The sequence below is a fragment of the Rhipicephalus microplus genome, chromosome 4 (assembly GCF_043290135.1).
Source record: "Rhipicephalus microplus isolate Deutch F79 chromosome 4, USDA_Rmic, whole genome shotgun sequence".
NCBI lineage: Eukaryota > Metazoa > Arthropoda > Arachnida > Ixodida > Ixodidae > Rhipicephalus > Rhipicephalus microplus.
The window spans coordinates 21,746,421-21,769,294 of NC_134703.1; the positions used below are offsets into that span (position 1 = coordinate 21,746,421).

Here is a 22,874-nt window from a genome sequence, read left to right on the forward strand (position 1 = left end):
GATAGTAAACTCGGGGGTCTTGCAGTTACGTTATGACTGTGGTCAACTTTCCCATCCATCACTCCAAAGTTCTCTCTCTCTAAACACTCCGATGTGCTGTCAGAGTAGACGCAGCGCTACACGAATTATTCTCATTCAGAAGTCAAGACGTATAACGATCTAATTATGCCAAATATTTCTGCATTCAAAAATACAAGACTATATAGTCCAATCTTCACCCGTGTCCGGCATTTCGTGCGCAACAGAAAAAGTAAAGGGAAACACTCCATGTCAAGGTAACTCCGGGGTATCTGACGCACGCCTCTCTCTCAAATTCGCTTTATCACTGCGGAGCCATTCCTTATCGGTGTTCCCGCGAGCGAGAAGGAGATTGCGGCCTCGTCTCGACAATAAAGTGCTATTTGCTTGCCCCTGCTGCCGTTGAACATTCTCACCTGAGCAGGTGTGCGGCCGTTAGAATTCGAACTATAGTGACAATATGGAAACTGAGAGGCGAGTGGAAGAGCAGGGGTAAGGGGCACCTGAAAAGTAATCTTGTGTTTTCCTACGTGCCATCCAGCAACGCAGAGAGGCTTCAATCGTCGTTGTTGCACATACGCATGAGAAGTTACAGCAGCGCAGCGACTGACAGGTGTGGTCGGCGGCAGCGCCCGTCTACTCGACACCACTCGACGACGCTTGTGAAGATTACCAGGAAACCGAACCGATATGGGAAGAATGAACAACGAACGCCCGCTTTTCGCGGTGCTGTTCGTTGTGTTTCTCGCTATCCTGGCAACAGTCGCGTTTGCAGAAGAAATTCCCGGTAAGACAACTTCGACGATCTGTAGATGCATGAGTTGAACTATAGTCCGTGAATGCTTCACATGGGCGTTGTTGTTTTTCCACCACTCGGTTTAGATGACTGGCATCTTATCTTGCAGATGCTTTTTAGTTGAGGGTGTTCCGATAGATGCACTTGTTTTATTTTTTTATACGCAGAATTTTACGCCAAAGGACTTTAGCTTCTACGGTTTTCTGCAGCTTCGTACTTGCAACTTCTGGCATAGATCGACTACATTACTCCAGGACATTCGTTCCAACCATTTCGTTTATTTCAACAACGACAGCGTCTGTGTAGGTTGAAAAGTCTAGCAACACCTTTTGACATTTATTGATATGATTGATATGTGGGGGTTCAACGTCCCGAAACCACCATATGATTACGAGAGACGCCGTAGTGGAGGGCTCCGGAAATTTCGACCACCTGGGGTTCTTTAACGTGCACCCAAATCTGAGCACACGGGCCTACAACATTTCCACCTCTATCGGAAATGCAGCCGCCGCCGCCGGGATTTGATTCCGCGACCTGCGGGTCAGCAGCCGAGTACCTTAGTCACTAGACCACCGCGGCGGGGCCACCTTTTGACAGACGCTGTTAAGAGAACAATTGTTCAATGCATGCTCTAGTCAACACGAATAAAAACGCCATATGCTATTTTTGTTCTTGCCACACCGGTGTGAAACGTCAATGTGGGCGGCAGCGCTTTGGTACATCGCGCAGGCAAGTAGTTATGAATCACATGCGCACTGTTCACTTGCCACCGGCAGCAAGTCGTTTGTTTTTTTTCTTTATTTTTTCCACCGACTATCATTTTCCTCTATTGGTTAATTACCACCCTTCAATTAAAGCAATGAATCAGGGCTCCAATCTTTGTAATGCTTCATTAACAGCTGGCTTTGTGTTGTTCTGTACAACAAACTGGCCCTTCATTCCCACTATTTCGTTAATATTGACAGGCGATAGGAAGGACGTATTACTAGCACGAAAAGTGGTGTATCGTACAGTCGTCGTAACAGGGGCCTAACGTGTTTGAGGATACCTTTTGTTGATGCGAAAATTTCTAAGCAAACTTTGGTGAGCTTGACTATCTATCTATCTATCTATCTATCTATCTATCTATCTATCTATCTATCTATCTATCTATCTATCTATCTATTTATATCTATCTATATCTATCTAGCTGCCTATGACATTTAGCACTCCTGGCCGTTTGGATAATGGTATTGATACCAAACTTGGTATGATATAACATGACTGTATGACGAACATAACTGACTAGTCATAACATGAAAATCCCGACATGTATGTCAATAATCTAATGATTTACATGTCATGGTCTTCCTGCTCCTGCGGTGGTGTCGCTCATATCACATATCGCAAAACGGGTATGGTATCACATGACTGCATGGCGAACATAAGTGAGAGGCCCTCTCGTGAAAATCATGTCACGTAAGAACATGACTACATGCCACGCTGATGATGCGCTCATGGTCGTTTCGCTAGTATCACATCCACCGAATTCGGTATTACTTGCCGTGAATGGATAAAGAAAGTATATAGCTGGTGCAAACATAATGATAATGACACGTGTGTCATGTAAGAACATGACTACATGCCACGCTCATGATGCGCTAAGTTTCGCCAAGTTCACAAATACGAAATTTGGTATCACGTGGCATAAATGGACGACGAAGGTGCTTGACTTGTGCGAACATGATAATCATGATATACGTGTCATGTAAAACATGAGTACATGCTACACTCATAGCCCGCTCGCGGCCGTTTCGCTAGCTTCACATATACCGAATTTGGTATTACGTGACGTGAATACATCACGAAGGTAAGTGACACGTCCAAACATGATAATCATGTTATGCGTGTCATGTAAAACATGAGTACATGCTACACTCATGGTGCGCTCGCGATCGTTTCTCTAACTTCACATACACCAAATTGGTATTACGAGTCATGAATGGAGACGAACAAAATTCCAGGAGCAAACATGATAATCATGACATGGAAGTCATGTACGGCAGAATTTGCGTCCCCCTCTTAACGTTGTGCTGATATTAAAGTCGCATATCGACCTTCCTTATCGTGCTTCGAATATCATTGATTCCCACTATGCATGGGATCTGCCTTTTTTTTTTTTCATCTTGAAAGTGATAAGTCTAAATTTGTTAACACCTTTTGCAGTTCGCATGGTCGAATTTAGTACACATTTCCTTCCGTTTTCACACCTTTCTACTCTAATTCGCCTAACCTACAGCGCGCGACAGCCAAACAGGCACCATTAATGTAAATTTGATATGTGGGGTTTAACGTCCCAAAACCACTATATGATTATGAGAGACGCATTAATGTAAATTTCAGTTATGAAAGTGAAAGCGTTAAAAAGCTTTTTTTTTTTCGCAGAAATTCAGATGACGGCGTACGTATCATGAGAAAAATGAAAAAAAAAAAAGGTTCAAATAAAATAAATGTTAAAAGTCCTTGGTTAACGTGAGAATCGCATCCACGACCTCTGCGCTGCGAGCTGGTGTTCGACCATAGCACTACGCAACGGCTTGAAGCTGCTTTGAAAAAAAAAAGAGAGAGAGAGAGAGCATTGCATGAATGCCGTGCAGTGGAAGGTGTCTTCTTTACGCATGTATATTACGCGGCAGAAGTGTGTAACTGCGAAAGGCGTCACGACACGTGAATTGCACGAGGAGAGGGTGTTCTAAAGGCCCGCCCGTTACACAGCACTCAGATGTATTTAACCGTCATCAGCTGCAACAGCATCAGCAAATTTACCAGCTGCGTTTAGGTTCACGCGCTGCCTTACGTACGAATGGTGGACCCTTCACCGATTCACAAAAGGGAGTATGGCGCAGTGGGCACTTAACAGCTGTGCTTGCAGTAGGCAGTCTACGATAACTTGTAGCAGCCAACGCTACTCGCGCAGTCGTTCGTGTTCTTACGGCGTGGCATGCTCCGAGAACCGAAGTTATATCAATTGAGAAGGTGATGCGAAAGGGGTCCGATTGCACTGTCGCTTTTCACTCTTGAAGGTGAAGCTCAAGCGCTATCTAAATTTTTGATTGATTGATTGATTGATTGATTGATTGATTGATTGATGATTGATTGATTGAATGATTGATTGATTGATATCTGGGATTTATCGTCCCAAAACCACCATATGATTATGAGAGACGCCGTAGTGGAGGGCTCCGGAAATTTCGTTCACCTGGGGTTCTTTAACGAGCACCCAAATCTGAGCACACGGGCCTGCAACATTTTTCGCCTCCATCGGAAATGCAGCCGCCACACATCTAAATTTTTATTCATCTCAGACAGACTAAAAAGTCATCCGAGGCTAAAAGCCACCACGAGCAGCTTGACTGGACCCAAGGGGTGTTGGAAACGACAGCGCGAAACTAAACACAAGTATGACACTTCCGGCTACATGTTTTTGGACGGGATATGTAACCTTAATCAAACAGACGAGAAACGGTGGAGCTTTTCTGCGCCGATAGCGATAACCTTGACAACCTTCCAAAGATAAACCTCTTAATTAACCGCCATATATTCTGCCTTTTTTTGTTTTCTCAGTTCGTTGTATTGTATTCGTGATGCACACTATCTCCCCCCAAAAAAAAGCGATCATGAAGGACACCTATAATTACTGTAAGGTCCTCCTTCATACAGACCAAAGCTAACGGCTGACCTAAGAAGGCAGAAAAATACGGCACGTGGATGTATTTATATACACTGAAAAGTGCCGAACGTCTTGCTCATAGATTCGTTAAAGTGTTCCAGAAATACCTTCGTATCATTTTTAAAATCACTTTAGACGCAGGTCTGATTGCTCACTCTTTATGATCTACATTCACCTAAATGGTTCTTTGTCGTTCCTGACACCGTAGATATGGACATATGCGCTTCTGCTGGGAAGCTGTGCGGAACTGTGCCTTGTGTTCCTATCAACGGAAGCCAATATTTCACGTGTTTGTGCGAAAACGAACGCTACTTCAACGCGACGGCTCAGCGATGCTACCGTAAGTGACTCAGATATATTTTCTTTCTCCGGAGATTATAGTTTCTTTTTAAAGCGAAAGCCTATAAACGTCTCGTTGAGTGTCAAGTTTAGAGAAATACGACAACTAATGTGCTTACGTCACTAATGAAGTAATTTTTGTGACATCACTGAGTGACGTCAAAACATAGTCAAAGATCAAAGGTGGAAGGAACAATAACGTCGACTAAGAACGTCGCGGTAACTCACATTGCGGGTTATTTGTCTTGGACGAAGTCTGCTTTCTTATTGTACAATCAGTGCACAACCAAGTTTGAAGCAAGCGTTTGTCTGCTAGTGTAACATTCTGTCGAATTTTTTTAGTCATTTGGCTTATTAATGCGGTGATATAACGCAGTAAGTTGAGTGTACCCGGTTGTTGGCTAACGTTCCTCTTGTCACTGTGATGGCAGATCTCGATTCGTGTTCAGAAATACTGTGCCTTCCTGGAAAATGCTTCGACAACCACGGAAGCGACGCAGCTACATGTGACTGTTCTGGAATACATGGCATGACAAAAGAATGTGAAGGTATTTACCCTAATTAATTTGGCAAGCTGGTTGGTTCATTAAGTACCTACCTATATAACTGGCTTTGTTCATTTACTTCTTATGTAAAATGGGTAAAAAAGAATCAAACTTAACTAATCTCAGTTTTGTTTCGCACTATTTACAAGTCATACTAAAAGTGTCTGAAATGCTGCCGTCTAAATAAGGCAAGTGCATGTAAGTTTCTGTTCACTATCCTATTAAATTCACGCGAGAATCATTAGGTAGATTTTTAAATGCAGGACAGAAAACAAAGAGCCGGTCTTTATTTTCTTTTTTTTTGTAATTCCAGTTGATGAAGCATTCAGAGACGAGTGCGTAAAGAGTGGTGGTGAACAGACATTCGACCAGAATGGCTTTCCGCAATGCGTTTGCCCATACGGTACTCAGCTTGAGAACGACCGTTGTGTGTGTGAGTACATCACTGGTATTTTCTACGTGCAGCGCCTTCAAAAACCTTCGCGTACTTGAATTGCTACTGGAATGCTACGACTGCAATGTCATTGCTTACGTTCAATCACGACGCATTTGTCCGAGTAAGTTCATTGCAGTAATAAAAAACATTAGAGTGGCTGAAAAGAATACATTCCATATTAAATGCTCGTAAGTTGATAGTAAGTTTCACTGCAATGCATTGCGGTACAGCAGTGATTTTACTGCCAAAAAAGAAAGACCGTCCAACAGACGTCCGGCTTCAGAGTGCAATAAAGCGGGTGGCGCAGGATCTCCACTCACCAAGGGAGGGTGCGAAACACATTTGTAACTAAATTTGTCCCAAAGTTGAGGCAACAATGACCGCTTCGAAGTAACGAAGCACTGTTTCCACTTGCGCTGACTATGATTCCTTTAAATCAAAATACGTTGGTTGCGCTTACGCAGTTGTACTGCTGTTAAACGACTATTTCTTAAACTTTTTTGTAGCAACGACCAATACGAGATGCACTTCTGCCTGAATTATGGGAGGAACATTACTACACATTAACATTGAAAATTGGCAAGGAGTCGCTTTCATCCCGCATACGACTGCTGTGTGAAACAACGTCTGTTTGTGTTCGTTTGCTTTTCAGCTATCGCTTGCTTACTTCCGGACTTCACGTGTGCGGACATCTGCAATAACCCGAAACTGAGAGAGGATAACCGCTGCTGCCAGAACTGGGAAATCGGATCATGTGATGGTAAAGACTGAAGCATTCACGATGTTTTAGTGGATAAGGATTTTGTTAATTTGGGCTTTATGAACGACCACACGAAACGAATGCACGATCGGGGTAATGTTTACTGAAACAATCAGTCACTCATACGTAGCTGTGTACGATTGTGGACAAATATCCAGTCCCGAAGCACAATGCGGAATCAAATCTTCAGAGTACCAGTAAACACAACCAATATGTCAATTTCATGCTTCTTACAGGTCATTATGAAGAAAGCTTCTGTCCACCTGGTACTACTGGAAATGGAAGCATCTGCACGAGTACGTAATTTAGACATGGCTTTGACAAGAGCGCTGAGTCACCACCATAATTAGCTAACGGTTAACAATCGAATTATGACAATTATGAACTGCATAATTAGAAATATCAGACATAAGTTTTAAAGGCAATTCGTAATTATTACATTACACCTCTTAAGAACGGAGCTCTTTAAGCTTCTAGTTTTGCCGGGTAGCGCGAACAGAAATTGATTATGATGATGTTGTTGATGATGAGGATGATGATGATGATGGTGATGATGATGCAGTACACACTGGCTTCATTCCCTTCAACTTCTGCTTCGCCCCCACAAAACGTGTGTCGATTTGTGTAGTGCGGAATGAAATAGAGATAGGAGAGCCTGTTACTTTACTTATGATCCCGTAACATCCCGTAAAACTAGTGCCTAAATCGCGCAACATCTTTCAACAACTCACGTGACATGTTTCCGCCAAGACTACGTGACATGAGTGTTGTGTGGGGAACTGATCGAAACCGGGCAAGCTTAGCCAAGTATGGTCATACTTAGTACTAGTAAAATTCAGGTTGTTGCTGTCTCGGTAGAAACCAACTCTCACCACTTGGCACCCGAGAGGCACCACCCGAGGTGGTATAGCAAAGTGGGAGAAGAAGCGTACTGCCGTTATACAAATAGCGGCGAGTGATTTGCTGGTCGCTTGAAGATGAAGAAGAAGTGCTGAAGAAGTTCTAGTAGGTTGAAAACAGCTTGTATTTACAGACTATATAGATGTTACCTAAGTACGGACATCAAAGTTACAAAATAACAAAAGGAAACACTTTGAAAATGAACCGTCTCTTGTAGGGCGTACCACGGGATTCGGCAGAACCGAAGGTGCCTAACACCGTAAGCCCGGTTCAGAACGCTTCGTGGAACCCCGGGGCCTTTTCTTACTTTCTTGGAGCTCCACCCTTACACAACTCTCGGCTAATCGTCACCTGTTTGTCCTATGATAGGACAGTACATTTGGTCAATCGAAACCCCGCCACAAAGACACCATCTTCGTGCACGAGGGGGCTAATGCCCTCTCGGCAAATAACACAACAACAAAAATCTAAATAAAAACAAAACTAGAAAAAGTCATAGAGGCAAGGGCCAGCTCAGCGGCGCACAAATATCTAGACTTAGAGCTACGCATACTGGGGTTTATGGTCATAGAAACGGCTTCCCGGGAAACACTTCGACTTCTTGTCGACGGGGCAATAATCCGCCTGTCCCTTGTGCGCTGTAAGAGGAACCGCTCGCCGACCGCTGTGGCTCCACTTACGAGCTCATTTGCAAGGATAAACGCGGAGGCAGTCGAAAACATGTCGATGCGACAATACGCACGAAATCGCCGACCGGGAGCCCGATTACTGCGACATCAGCCACGCTTTCACGTGCCGCAAACCCGCCCGCTTCCAAGAGCTATACAAGAGCCACCAGAAGAGCCACCAGAAGAGCCACCAGAAGTGCCACCAGAAGTGCCACCAGAAGAGCCAAGAGCCACCAGAAGTAAGCCGGACCGTGGCACAAGGTTGTCGGTGACCTCCGCGTTTCCGCCACGCACGCTGCCTCAAAACGGCGTGCATGAACGCAGCATGCGGCTGGGCCGCAGCTGAACCATTGTGAGGAGCCACCGCGCCATGCAGGTTATCGGAATAGGCCCATTGATGCGTACACTGAAGTGCTATGAAGCAGTGAGGGGGTCGTCATGCTTAAGTTTCTCATCCCAATCCTTCTGTTGCCCACGTGCACGGTTGGTTTGTTTCTCCTAAGTTTAAAAAAAACCGTGACCACTCAGTGATCTCGTGCGGGCACCCGGCCGCGTCTGTGTCGCAGATCCGGCTGCACACTTTGACTGCGCGCCGTCAAAGCAATGTTGCATGCCGACGCAAATAGAGCGCAATGGTTGGCACCCTCCCTAAGCTTATCGCACAAGGTAAATAAAAGTAAACCAAAAACTACCCTGTAACCGCATCTTCCCGCGGTCCTATTAGCAAAAGCTTGGCATTATTAGCAAAACTTGCCTAGGTTGAACACAAGCTCCGCTGTTGAATCGAGCCTCACGCCGCTAGTGAGAGACGCTCCCTTTTCTTTCACTTGATATTTCTGGATTACGGTACGTTTCTTCATGTTACGGGATTGAGAAATTGTTTTTGGTAGATGAGTCACAGAGCTGTAAAAGTGACATTGAGATCAATTTTTTTTTCTTCGGTTTCTTTTTCTCTAAACATTCAGTTGCTTCATACAGAGTAACGCACCTCTAACTACATAAAGCACGCGCTTGCTGGGCATTCTTTCGTGCACAGATGTATGTGCAGAGGACTTGCTTGGTTCTGTCTGCGAACACGGTTGCACGTACGAGAACTCATCAAATCCTTACTACAAGTGCAACTGCGATGATGGTGAAGAGCTGAGCGCCGATGGACGCACGTGCCAAGGTAATTTTTTGCTGCGCCTAATATCCTGATATCAGTAAGATATAAAATTACACTATAGACATCTCTTCCACAGCTACTGATGATAGAAACATAAAACGCACTGCTGATATACTACATCCCTCTGACACTCTCCAGTCTAGATATTATATTTCTCGCATAGGCTTTGGCTCGCATTCATATGGTCACTATACATCTCTTTATCAGCTTCAAGTTCATAGAGCATCTAGCTGCGTTGGGGCACTTTGTCCAACCGAACATGTGCCTAACCAAAGCCGCTTTGGTCCTGCGGTGACGTCACCGCCGTATTGCGATGCACTGACGTGTTTGGCGATATATCACGGAAACGTTTTTTAAACAAATGTCATGACTATAACAATTCCCCTCCACCTCCAAGAAAAGATATACTTTACAATGGCCACTATGTGTGTCGAAATGTTGTATGCAGAACACTACTTCAAATATTTATTGAAAAAATTGCTCTTCAGTTCCTGCTAAAAACGAAGTTAGGGAGGAGACATGAACTGAAGTGGACACTACAGGTGCCAATTGAAATTTCGTTGAAACACATTTGATGTAGGGGGGCTTCTGGGAAAGAGAAAAATCGGTTCACTATAAGGGTGGAGAAGGAGCGGCAGTCTCGCTCAATGATCTTCAGATACTACACGTGCGGTGATTACAATTACGAGGTGCGGTGATGACTCAAAGTTCTTTTCCGAGTATGGTGATTCACTTCCATTTCACTTGAATTAGATTTCCGTAGGATTTAGTGGAATGAATGTGGGACTGACGCATGTGCTTTCCTGGTCCGATATATGAAAGGCTTCCCAAATTTCGCGTAAATTCTTACTCTTTGATTTGACCAGAACTGTAGTTTTAGGTGTGAAGCTTAAGATCTAAGGCAATCCCTGGTCCCTCCGGTGTAACCAGTAGCGTCTCCCTTATCATACAGTAAATGGTGCTGTCCCATAAAGATGCATGCAAACTGCAGTTGGGTGGCGATATACTAGATGGCGCTGTATGCATTCTGTGTCTGAGGTCCCTAGATGAAGTCTTATCTGTGTCGTCATCGTCATTTTTATCTAGTTTCCTATATGGCACTGTCTCGTCAAGATGTGTGCAATATGGTGCTTGAGTGAATGAACACTGGACAGAGTTGGAGCTACCGCTGCTCTTTACGCTGCTCTAAAGCCCCTTGATCAAGGGGCTTTACGCCACTCTCAGACTGGCTACTGCGCGAGCTTCGCGGGGCTGCGCCGGCCCGCCCGTTATCTCTCATTCTCCTGGATCGTCGCCGTACGCGTCGGATCGCGCTTGGTGGCTCGAGAGGCTGCCGCCAAGCGAGCGTGGCGCCAGGGGGATCCCGAGGACGCCGCAGCGAAACGGGCTCAGCGAGAAGCGAACAACCGAATGCGAGAGCGGGAAGCGGCTGCGAAGCCTGTGCGGCGCCGGGTCGACCCAGATGCTGCTCCTCGGAAGATTCACGGTATCACCAAAAAAAAAAAAAAAAACTCCGGAGCTTCGCCTACTTCACCATCATCCACTCCGTGGAGATGCTGAAATTTTCTCTGACTTCGTATTTCGCAGCAACTGTAGTGACAATTTTTTTTCCAATCATGAAAAACCAACCAGCCTAACACCTCACTTTACCTCCAAAAACTTTTAACTAAATTCTAACTTGAAGTGGGATAAGTTTAATCAGCTACTTTTGCATCAAAACGCTAACCAGTCGCCTTTGTTTGGTTCTGTAGCTAGAGTTGAATGTAATGAAGAGGAAGAATCGAGCTGCGAAGATAGCGGCCAAGAATGCGTCTACAAAGACGGAAAAGCCTCCTGCCAGTGTCCTGCGGGCTCCGCTTTGATTGACGGCGTCTGCTCGGGTGAGACCATTGTTAAGCTTAATTATGAAAACAATCAACTTCGGCATACTGCGTTCGTGGTTGCTAAATCCTCGAAGCTAATTGTATCCCCAGTGTTACTCAGTGTGTGGTTAATTGAGCAATGGCTCCCGATTACGCTCTCACGCTTTTTTGGACCAGGAGGCCCCTTGGTAACTGACGTGAGTTAATGATCAGTTTTTTTTTTTTACCGACAATCAAAGATATATATTCTTTAGGTATGTTCAGTAGAACGTTTTTCTGCATGACGAAGTTTGAAGGCACTCGCTGTATCAGCAGCATGAGCTGTGTGTCTTTATTCTGCAAAGCCACCCAATGAAGCCGAACGACTCATTTTTTTTTCCTCATGTTCCAGAGGAGTGCTCGTTCAAATGTCAGCCTTTACTAAGCAAGTGCGTAATTGATTCCAACGAAGAAATATGTGTCTGCGAGTATCCACTGAAATGGGACTCCACCAAGCGACTGTGCGCTTTAGGTGAGTAACACATGAACCCTTAAGAAGTTTTTTCGGTAGATTTTTTACAAGACCTTGCAGTGTACTGCTGCTTTTCATCTCTTCGAGCATTGAAATAAACATCTCCATAAATACGTAGTAAAGAAGGCTGTTCTTAGCTCAAGGTGAAGCTAACCTTTTTTTGTGTCTGCTTCACCAATGCAACAACAATCAAAATATTTCATCTAGGATGAACACAGAACACTGACGTTTCCTGGGGTGTCATGGATTGTACAAACCTCTTTTACCTAAAAGCTATAAGAGGTTCAGGGCTGGTGAGCACAGTGTTACCTCATTGCTATAGTCTATGGGTATCATTTTTGTAATGAGAGAGAGAGAGAGAGAGAGAGAGAAATGCTTCAAGAAGATGCTTGAGTGTATTGTTATGAGCGCGGTTCTTTGCACAGTTTCTGTATCGATTTCTGCCTCTCTGGCGTACCTATAATAATAAATGGGCCCAATGCAGCCAAACTTTTTTCACAATTTTTTTCTACAGCGTCTTTTATAATCATATCGCGTGTTTATCACACGAGAAAACATCAGTGAAATTACTGTAAAAATCTTACTATCCTAGATATAAACGATAATATTTTGTTCGCGTCATACGGAGTGCATTGTGCTCACAATCCCCCAAAGGTGTCGTTTCGGTGGCCCATTTGGAGTTCTTTTAACTTAAACAATAAGTTTAGCTTAGTATTGGTATCGGTTAGCCGTACCCACCCTGGATAAATTATAAACCAATTTTTGCACCGAATCATTGATTTCCATTAAGATTCACCGTAACGTTTAGTCCTCTGAATTTATAGATGTTCTAACAATTCGTCAAATTACGTTAAAGTCAAGTTGCAGCTACACGTGACACCCAACTATAGAGAAGACGCACAAGTGTAATGTGCGCCGTCTCTTTTTGTGCGGCATCCACCTTGTTTGCGGAGTATGTTTAGTATGATTATTATGTTCCAACACGACCCCAATGAAGTTTTATTGAAGTACTTTAACATTCCAGATAGGCAATTCGTTTACATTATAACCTTCACGCAAGACCAAGTTTACCTTACGGCCAATACTACGCACAGGTGTGCCAATACTGAGAAGCTGATCCAAAGTGCCGTAAGTTTCAGATTTCTTTATCCTTTGTCTTTTTCATCCAATGGCCTGCTGTTGTTCTCGTTGAAAATCTGATGGTTCATAACTCCTAAAATTCAAATCTACGGTCACAAAAAATTAGTCTGACGGGATGTGAGGCTCAGGCAATTTGTGGTTCTTAAAAAAAATTGCCCCCACCTCCTCGAAGGGAATCGTGAGGAAATACGAATGCATTTATTGCGCCGAGAGAGGGGGGAGTGATTTTAAATAAAAAGAAGAGAAAAGTGAGCCCAGTAACTGTCTCTCAGGGAGAGAACACCTCAACAGTAGCTCACGAGGGGGGGGGGGGTAAGGGAGGGATTAAAATTATAGAATTAAAAGGTAAAGACATAGAGAGTAAGGAGAGAGCGAGGCGCAGGGACATGGAACGACGGAAGTGAGGAGAAGATAAGAAAGATGGAGACGGTCGCAGGAGTCCGAGGATGGGGCACCACTGGCGAGAGCTCTTGTCGGTGACAGGAGATGGCGTAGGTCGAGTCCAGTCGGCCAGAGCTACGCTGTAGTCGGTGATCGGCGTCAGGAGATGGCGTAGGGCCAGCCCAGTCGGACAGAGCTACGCTGTCGTCGAAGATCGCAAGTGCACAACCGGTCGGCATGAAATCCAGTGACCGAATCCCGAGAGAGGGCACCATTGCCGTCAGACAATCACTTTCACCGGCTTCTGCCATCGCCTTAAGAGAGGCCCAGCCAGTGAACAGGCGAGAATGAGGAGCGAGCGGACGGGAGAACGGGGCGCCAGTGCTCTCGGCTCTGCGTTGGCGTTGCACAGCGGCGTCTTCACCACACATTTCCGGATGTTCTTGAGAAGCGCCCAGCCAGCGAACGGTCCAGAGTGAGGTGTAAGTGGACGGGAGAGAGGGTCGCAGAGAGGAAAGAGAGAGAACGGTGAAAAAAGGAGTGACGAAGCACTGCATTTACCCTCTCCTACACTCTCTTGCACCACATTATCGGCTTGTTAGGGGCGAGGATAAGCGCGCGCGCCCGCAGTTGTTGTTATAGAGGGTGTGAGAGCGGAGAGATAACACCTTCCGGCGCGCGGCCATCGGCGCGGACGCCACCAACGGATGCCTGACATAACCCGACTAAGAAATGCATCGCATTTTAAAAATGAGTGTCATGATTCCTGGGGACATTCACGTGTGCCACATTTTATTCGCGTAAATAATGTTGCAAACACTCTATTTATTTCATTATCTTCCATGAATGAACACAGCACTGATAAAAGCTATGTGAATGGCATACTGCTCAAACACGATCATTTAACATATGCATCATACTGCACACATTTGCTTTTGTCAAGTTGAATGCTTTATTCTTCCAAACGTCAGTGATCTCTGCAGGCTACATCTGAAACCGTCATATGGTGTACGTAAGGCCGACGAGAGAGTGGCATGTGCAATTGAATTATGGAAGTCGTTAAGTTATGTTCACCGCTTGACATTGCTGTTACAAAATAAAGCTCTGTACAAAAATAATAAAGTTATCTTTTTGCACTACATTGGTGCTATACGGTGAAGATTACACACTTTTGAATGTTTTTTTTTTGTACATTTATGATTTGCAGTGAAGCATACAAACTGCACTGTGGTGAAGCTTTCAAAATGTACTGCGGTGAAGTTTACAAACTGTAGTGCGGCCAAGCTGACCAATTGTACTGCGGTGAAACTGCCAAACTGTACTGCGGTGAAGCTAACAAACTGTACTGCGGTGATGCAAGCACAAAGCATTGTGACGAACCATATCTAGATTAAAAAGGAGGCGCAGGCACATGGCTTCCAATCACGTTTCTCAGTTATTATTGCGATAGCAATTATATGAACGGTGTCGGCTGTCTTTTTTTTTTTGTCGTCGCCACCGCCGCCATCATTCATCGCATACGTGTCTATATATGTGAAAACACAATAAAAAAAACGCCACCTGCGTTCGGCACCCAGCTTAGATGCTTGAGCGCACGCTTATCCTTTTTGTGGGGAGAATCGTGCGCCTTCAGCTTTCACTGGAACGATTGCGTTAGTTGCCGGGCCCACAGAGGTCACTTTGCACAGGCGTCATTTGCGAAAATACACAGTGAATTATAACAACTAAGTCAATTGTTAGTTTGCACTCATGTGTACTTGCGAGTACGTAGTACGTTTCATGCGTCGTTTTTGCTTAAACAGTGGATTCAGTGTCGAGCGGTAAATGCTGTTCGTTCGCTCTCGTCCTGTGCATGTTGTTTTCGTGCGTCATTTGTGCGTGAGCAGAGCGCTGCACGTTTCGGTTTGCTTGGGTTTCTCAGCGTTACATTGCAAGTCATTGCTATCGCTTTCATTGCTTCGCCCTTATGGTGAAACTGTGACTTTCTATCAGGGCGCACTTTTTTCCGTTCATTGCACAAACACTATGACATTACATAAAGGCACTGGTCCACCTTCAGAGCACAGGGCTACCTACTCCTATGATCCATATTTTGTGCTAATAAAACTTGTCGAACGCATGTGCCACATGCCTGTCGCGTGTTTTCGTACAACGATACCTAAAAAACACATGCACATGAACTCGTGGTCATAGGTTATTAGTGGATCTGTTTCATCGGTGTTACAATCTCTCACTTTTCAATCATGTCCCATCTTATAATTTATCACAGTTTGCACCATAGTAACCAGTATTCAGCAGAAGGAGAGAAGCTGAGTTTGCTCTATATATAAATTGTGCTGTTATCTAATAAATTAACCTTATTGCTGGTTACAGATGAAAAACCTATACGGAAAAAGCTTAATGGCGACGAGACTTCTCAAGTGCGGGTAAGTACTGTAATCAAAATCATTGCTTGTGATACGAGTACGACAGGCCAACAAACCTCACATGTCGACTTTGTATAGTGAACTGTACGCCTGCAACTTCAATCCTTTACCTGACACATCAAGAAACAAAATAGTGGTAACGGGTATGAATATGATGAGGGCTGTAGAAATGGGTACCGTGATGAAAAAGACAACTGTCCCATCACATAAAATTTTAAAAAGTGGCAAAAAAGAACATGTGACATGGTTTACATTGTTTTTACCATCGCTTCTTGCGCCATCTTTTACACTATTGATAGCGAAGAACACGAAGTGGAATTGTCATTTTCTGAAGAACCAGCACCAGCACTATTGCACAGAATACACCTGTGTGAGAATGAAGATAAAAGAAGTGGTTGCTTCTTTGCTCCGGCTTTGTACATCGTGAACGGCTCTTCTTCGGGTAAGCCAAAACGCCTTACACTTTCAGATCTTGCGCAGGTGTCCTGTTAACTAGAATTACTAAAATTAATGATGACAGAACATCTAGCACAGGGTCTCTTATACCAGTAATGTAATTGCATACAGAAAAAAGTCCTAGACAGTTTTGCCACTATATATTTTAATGTTATCGTCACTCGTGCTGTGTGGTCTCGACCTGACTATTCATGCTTCTGTTTCTTACTCCTCTTCTTTTCTATCTCTTTCCGTTCTATTATTCTCCTTTTCCCCCACCCCAAGTGTAGGGTAGCCAACCGAGCCAAGCTTGGTTAACCTCCCTGCCTTTCGTCTCTATTTATCTCTATCTCTCTCTATTCGTCACTCACTCACACACTTGCACACTTACTCACTCACTCTCACTACATGCAGGCTGTCCCATTTATCATCAATGTGTGCGATTGGTGTGATTATTTTTAACAATTGGCCTTAAAGGGAAACTAACGTCAAATAACAATTGGCATGAGAGTGAAAGCTCAACGTATGACAACATCTAAAGCGACGATATTATCAACAACAGTGTCCTACTTACCGAAAAATTAGGGTAAATGCACAAGGACACAAGCGCTGTAGTAGGACTTTTTCAAAATGATTCCGATGACATCAGACAGACTGCCTACAATTAATCACTAGTAATCGATCTAACTGCACTAAATGAAGAGCCTTCCGTGCATCAAGAGACACATAAAATGCTACTTGTTCGTTCTTGTTTGATTCATAGGAAACAGAACCACCGTACGTTACTATGGGAAATGGCGCGAGTGGTTCAAAAATTCAGTTTTCGCGTTGTTACATGGGATAGGTGGATTCATCTATTGGGGTGCAATCGAAACAAAATCATCTGCAATCTCGAAGCCAATGGTGGGAAATTGATCACTGGCTGTTCTTGCTGCTGTGGCTCCCGCTGCTTTCGGTCTGCTGCTACTAGCGCAGTAAAACCGGGCAACGTTGTGCACGGCAACAGTGACGTAAGTCGGTCCGGTCGGTCCGCTTCTTGAGGCGGGTAATTGGAAGTGCGCTAACCCGATGCGGACCACTAAAACGTGATTTTATTTCAAAATAGTCTCTCCCTTGGCCCAAAAGTAACACTACGAGGTTTCAGGACCGCCATTTCAACAATCAACGTTGACTTAATAGTTTACTTTAGTGTCCCCTTAAGGACATGTCAGACAAAGTGTGCAGTGGTATGGGCTTTTTCAACTGTTCCCAGTGTCATTCTTTTATGTAAAAATAAAACAAAAAAGATTACATGGTGGTGAGCAAAGTCTTAACTCATAGCTATAGTCTATGAGTATCGACTTTTTTGTAATGAGAGAGAGAGGAAGAAATGCTTATATCGAGGGAGAGAGACAAAACAAGCAGTTTTGCAGCTTTCGCTTGCTTCTTTTCAAAATGGCACTTACTGGTGCTCCTGACAGACCCACGGGCAGTAGACCTGTGCGACGCCTACTTGAACAACACTGACGCCGTCTCGAGTGGCAGCCACAAGTGCGTCAGTGAAGGAGCCGGAAAGTACACGCTGCGATGTGCCTTGAGAAGTGCCGGCGCAGAGATGGTCCAGCAGGGCTTTCTGAAAGTTCAACGGTGTCATGGTAAGCCATTCGCTGAAACAGCGTAGAGTATACTTTCGCCAGCAATGTGAGACAACGGTTATGGATTTGTCACACTATTACGCACAACAAGTTTCGCTTCGTGGTATTATTGCATGAAGTTCATAGTCACAGGCACGTGCGATACATTTTAGAGGCGCTGCCCCATCGTAGCATTAAGTTATGGGAGCAATGTGGGAAATGTAACGTTGTGGCACTTCTAAACGACCGGAAAATTTTGTGAACTTGGGTGGAACAGAAAGCACACTTGGCTCTCAATCGATATATCTCTTTTTGTGTGATTGCTAAGTACCAGATGTTAACGCAGATTTAATGTTATTGCACCGCCTGGCTTGTTTAGCAAAGTGAGCTGTAAAGACGACCCAAGGACTGTGCCAACATTCGCTAACACAAAGAGAGAGAAATGGACGTTTATTTCGACACAGTGTTCCGAGCGATGCCCGGTATCACCCGAAGGCGAGGGGTCCGAAATCCAGAAACTTGCTGTCTTAATTCGACTGCCCTCTTGGCCCAACAGAAAAAAAACACGTATATTATTTTTCGTTCACAACTGTGCCTTATTTTGATCCTGCAGCGCCATGCAATGTCACGGCTAACGCCTGGTGCTGTCGTAAGAAGCGAAGATTGCGACGAACTTCAAAATGAACTGCGCGAATAAATGCACCGTTTTAACAATTTGAGAAGATATGTCCGTGCGGCATTCTCGTGGCATATCTTGCGATAGACAGCTTATATTGACACATGAAAACATCGTAATCGATAAATTTGCCTGAAAACATGCTTTTCCGACTGCCCATCTCAAACAATTTAAGTTAGCGCCTGGAACTGTAATCGTGTAACAATAAAAGAAGTCATTTACAACATCAGCCTGTTTATTGCAGAAGGCTGCCATCCAAATTTATGCCCTCAAGACTGCATATGCATACCAGATGCAGAAAAGCCATATATATGCGAGTAAGTAAAACAGTACACAAACATTTTGTGATGCTAACTCATGCAACTGCCTCAGCACTTGTTGCAAGCTAATGTATGTATGTATGTATGTATGTATGTATGTATGTATGTATGTATGTATGTATGTATGTATGTATGTATGTATGTATGTATGTATGTATGTATGTATGTATGTATGTATGTATGTATGTATGTATGTATGTATGTATGTATGTATGTATGTATGTATGTATGTATGTATGTATGTATGTATGTACATGCATACCATGCAAACAGAGAGCTTTAACAATCGTTTTGTAACAGGTTTGGTTAACAGAATCAGTTCATAAATTCAAACACATGCCAATATTCTAAGTGGAATGTAACTTACATAAGGCTCTTAATTATTTAATGTGATTCCTAAAATGATGCAGCATGAGTAACACAGCCCAGAAAAGGCAATATGCATTTCGTCTAATCAATCCTTATACCTAATAACACACGAACAAGCTTACTAAATAATTCTCAAGCTGTTTATTCACCTTCAGTGTCTTGTTGGGTAGAGCTATCCATGCTGACGTCTCTGCCTTGTGTTTCAGCTGCAGGGAAAACACCACGGCGAAGACGCCTCAGCCACCACACCATCACAAATGGCCATGTGAGTGCTATGTCTACTAGATGGATGAAACAGGACTCTGCGTCAAGGCACTGATTAATGGTAGCCACTGTAGCAGTTCAGGGGGAAAAGTACTCCCTGTAATGGCTATGGAATATATTTGATAACAGGTTGAATACTCTCCTTCTACATGAAGCATGTCTGCGCCATTGTTTGTTTATGTTCCGTTGGGTGTTGGGCACCGCATTGTTCATTTGTTGGCCATTTGCAATATATTTTACGACGGCTTGAACTTCAAAAAACTCTGGAGGAACGTTCGTATAAAATTTAAATTTCAGCATACTTCCGTAACAAAAGCAGCACAGTTCCGGTGTTGAGGACTGGGGTGACACTTGAAATCGCCACAGACTTACATTGCGACGCAAGGTAACCTAAATAGGAACGATCACCATCCCTCATGTTTTCACATATGTGTTAGTAAAATAGTGAGTTAGCTGAAGCAATTTTGGCTTTGAATGAAAATTTCTCATGAAGAATGTGATGACTGCTCTACTGAAGGAGTTTAAAACAAATTAATAGACTTTCTGTTATAGAAAAGTGGCTTCACAAAACATTCAGTGGAAGAATACCGTATAAAACTCGTAAACCGAGAAAGGACTCGCAGTTGTTACCGGCACTACAGCTTGACGGCATGTAACAAAGCAACTAGCCCAAAAATCCCCTCACTTGGATTTCATAAAACGTATTCATAGCGGTGTTGCCCTAGTGCGGGCATGTTCTTTCTTTGGTATTTTTTTCTAATGCAAGCTTTAGTCTATGTGCCAGATTTATACTCACTTATAACGTTTAAAAAAACAGCAATGTATTATAAATGTACGTTTGAAGTGAAAAAGCTTCGAAGTCATGCAGGACAAGTATGAAGAAGCAACAGTTTTTTTTTTTTACATTGTGGAAAACGTGTTTACAAGAAGACACCGCTGTATTCATATCATACTTCACGCAATGACAAAGAAAAAAATAACGCATGCATTTCATAGCGTATTTGGGACTTGAATAATTCGTGGCTAATCTTCAGCTCAGATATTCTTCTTACTGAATATTATTACTAGCTGCCAGCTTCAGCGGCTCAATTGCATGCTGCAGGAGTGGTTCAATAGCTATGAAAGTGATACACCTGCAAAATGAGGTGACGCCGTCAACAGGAGAGAGTATTTATTTTATGCTTGATTACCTATGAGGCATAAAATAAAGCTATAACTCGAATGTTCATTAACATAAGCATTACATGATAAAACACAGGGAAGATATAAAATATCTGGCCAAACCTATGCACTTATAGTTGAGCTTCACAGAGAGAGTGAATTCTCTGTCCTGATATCATGATATTGCTTCGACAACTCACTAAATTATGCCTTTAAATCTGCCTCTCTCATGATTCATTCGCAGTTACAACTACGCCAATGGCGCCCCAAAGACAGACCAGTCGTGTCTGGGCGACCGTCGCTATTGTCATCGGTATCTTGATGCCCGCCGTTATCGTCGTAATTCTGCTAATAAGGAGGAAGGCGTGAGTGTTTCAATAGGTTAAGCGGCTTTACAAAAACTGCATTGCTGCTACGCTCAATTCACTTTCTTTACTGTTTCAGGACCTACATAGTTACACCTGTGAAAAAAGCGAGCAGCAAGGTGAGGCGAAAAGTGTCTCTGCGTGTTTAAACCAGAGGATCATTTAACCAACATCTATATGCGAAGATTTTTTTTTCATTGTCGCTGATTTGCTCAGCAGCCGGGTGCAGCAAAACTTCAATTCGTGCAATTTGGTTATAAATTACAAGCATATATACACTATTGCAGTAAAAAACAAAACCTGAAAAGTACCAAGGGCCGTAATCGTGTAATATCTAGCAGCCTTTAAATAGCAGATACATAAGCAGACAATGCTGGTCTACACTCAAACCACCCAGAAACAGTGCATGCGCGTAGAATAAATTAAAGAGCAATGACACAGCCCCTGTCTCGACTTCTGATGCGCTTTGCCGTACACTAGTAATGTACTCAGGTATAACTGACTTCAGGCAAATTTGTGTATCGGATTTCCATCACTTAAATCTTAATACTCCTCACAGTAGCCTTATAGGAAGAGTGAAATGTAGAGCCGTATCGAAGACTAATCAAATAGTGATCATACTGAATCGAATACGAACACATACAGAATACCATTCGAATAGTTTTCAAATAGACAACCAGGCACAAAATCTCACCACTTTCTGTTTATACCAAATATTCACTGTTGCACATATTAACATTATAATTGCGCTAAAAAAGGACCACAATTACATAGACTGAAGTAAGCTCGCATCAAGTAGCGACAAGAGCCTTCCAGACGTTTTTCAGTTTGTTTGGTTATAGGGTTTGTTTGGTAATTATACTTGTCAATGACGTACGCCTACAATACATGCAGTCTGAAAATCTCACCTGGGGAAGAGAAATGGCGTGAGATAAGTGTTAGCTCAGATACAAGAATTTCTAATTGCATGTTGAATTATTTTTTTTCTTTCAAGTGGAAAAAATATTGGCTCTAAAAGCCTATAGCTAAGAGGGAAAAAATGCAGGACTAACAGCTAGCATACTTGGCACTCAGCCTCATGCGTTGAACACCTGGCGATGCATTTACTTCGCGAGCCCCCTCCTTGTACTCACCAATAATCCCACTTCTATCCTAGGATTTCCGACCGCTTCCTACGGAGGAAGAGGGCTGAGCTCAAGCAAAGACGTGGTACTGTCGCAATACCGTGACGTTCAATCCATCGGCTCAAGTGGAGCCCGATATAGGCAGTACCAGAGGTTCGTGTGAGCGCAGAATCAGAAACATTCTCCATCACCAATGTCGACGTTGGAATAAAACCATTTCGTATTCATGAGACAAAATTATTGTTTGTTTGTTTCTTTGTTTGTTTTTTTGTTTGTTTCTTTGTTCGTTCGTTCGTTCGTTCGTTCGTTCGTTTGTTTGTTTGTTTGAACGCTGGCGTCAAGGTTAACTGGTAGCTTGATCAACTATTCAATTCGCGGATGCCGAGAGTGAGTGGCATCCGTATACAATGCGTGGCACCGACAGACCCTCTATTTGCATACCTAGAGTGTGTGACGAACTATAGCGTTTGTTGCACAATTCACTGCATTATTGCGTAGGGAATGTTACTCGAGTTATTACTCGAGTTCAACCACTCAGCCTTTCATAACTGCTCTCACCTTTAGCGAAGAAAGGCGGTGATTTCACGCCTGTATTTCCTGTTCAAAGAGAGAGAGAAACAAGTTCTATAAACATAAGGCTCCCTGGTTACTGTGAGTGAAGCACCTCTTCCATGGGTGTCCTGGTAATGGCGGCTTACACAACATCGTCAAGGGTTGCCCGTTGATATCCAATATCAATTTAGGAGAAGTGCGGCTATGAAAAGCGTTCACAGAAGCCAAGTACATCTTCGTGGCTGCGATGCACCTGCGCCGTTATAAATTTACCGTTTGCGAAAAACTCGTATGATTTTTTACACATCAGCGTATTTATAGACATGCACCTCACACATT

At 43.6% G+C, this 22,874-nt stretch overlaps 2 protein-coding genes across 3 annotated transcripts in view; one reads left to right on the forward strand and one right to left on the reverse strand.

The window, feature by feature from the left end:
* LOC119171703 (glycoprotein antigen BM86) overlaps nt 1-17,674 on the reverse strand; it is a 163,219-nt gene extending 145,545 nt beyond the window's left edge. The window contains exon 1 of the mRNA XM_075892276.1: nt 17,537-17,674. The gene's annotated coding sequence lies outside the window, so the exon portion shown is untranslated. The remainder of the gene's footprint in view (nt 1-17,536) is intronic.
* Nucleotides 399-22,220, forward strand: LOC119171706 (glycoprotein antigen BM86). 2 transcript variants are annotated; one of them, XM_075892278.1, is made up of 18 exons: nt 400-805; nt 4,732-4,863; nt 5,294-5,410; nt 5,721-5,840; nt 6,496-6,603; nt 6,840-6,899; nt 9,208-9,339; nt 11,088-11,216; nt 11,590-11,709; nt 12,734-12,837; nt 15,604-15,656; nt 15,956-16,098; nt 17,552-17,725; nt 18,625-18,697; nt 19,276-19,334; nt 20,739-20,859; nt 20,939-20,978; nt 22,016-22,220. In XM_075892278.1, the coding sequence occupies exons 1-18, from the start codon at nt 709-711 to the stop codon at nt 22,049-22,051; spliced, it is 1,818 nt and encodes a 605-aa protein (XP_075748393.1). In that variant the 5' UTR covers nt 400-708; the 3' UTR covers nt 22,052-22,220. The 2 variants fall into 2 exon arrangements, 1 of the variants encoding a protein (XP_075748393.1); XR_012894839.1 differs by lacking the exon at nt 18,625-18,697 and having other exon boundaries at nt 399-805; nt 22,016-22,115.
* Nucleotides 22,221-22,874: the final 654 nt, after the last annotated feature.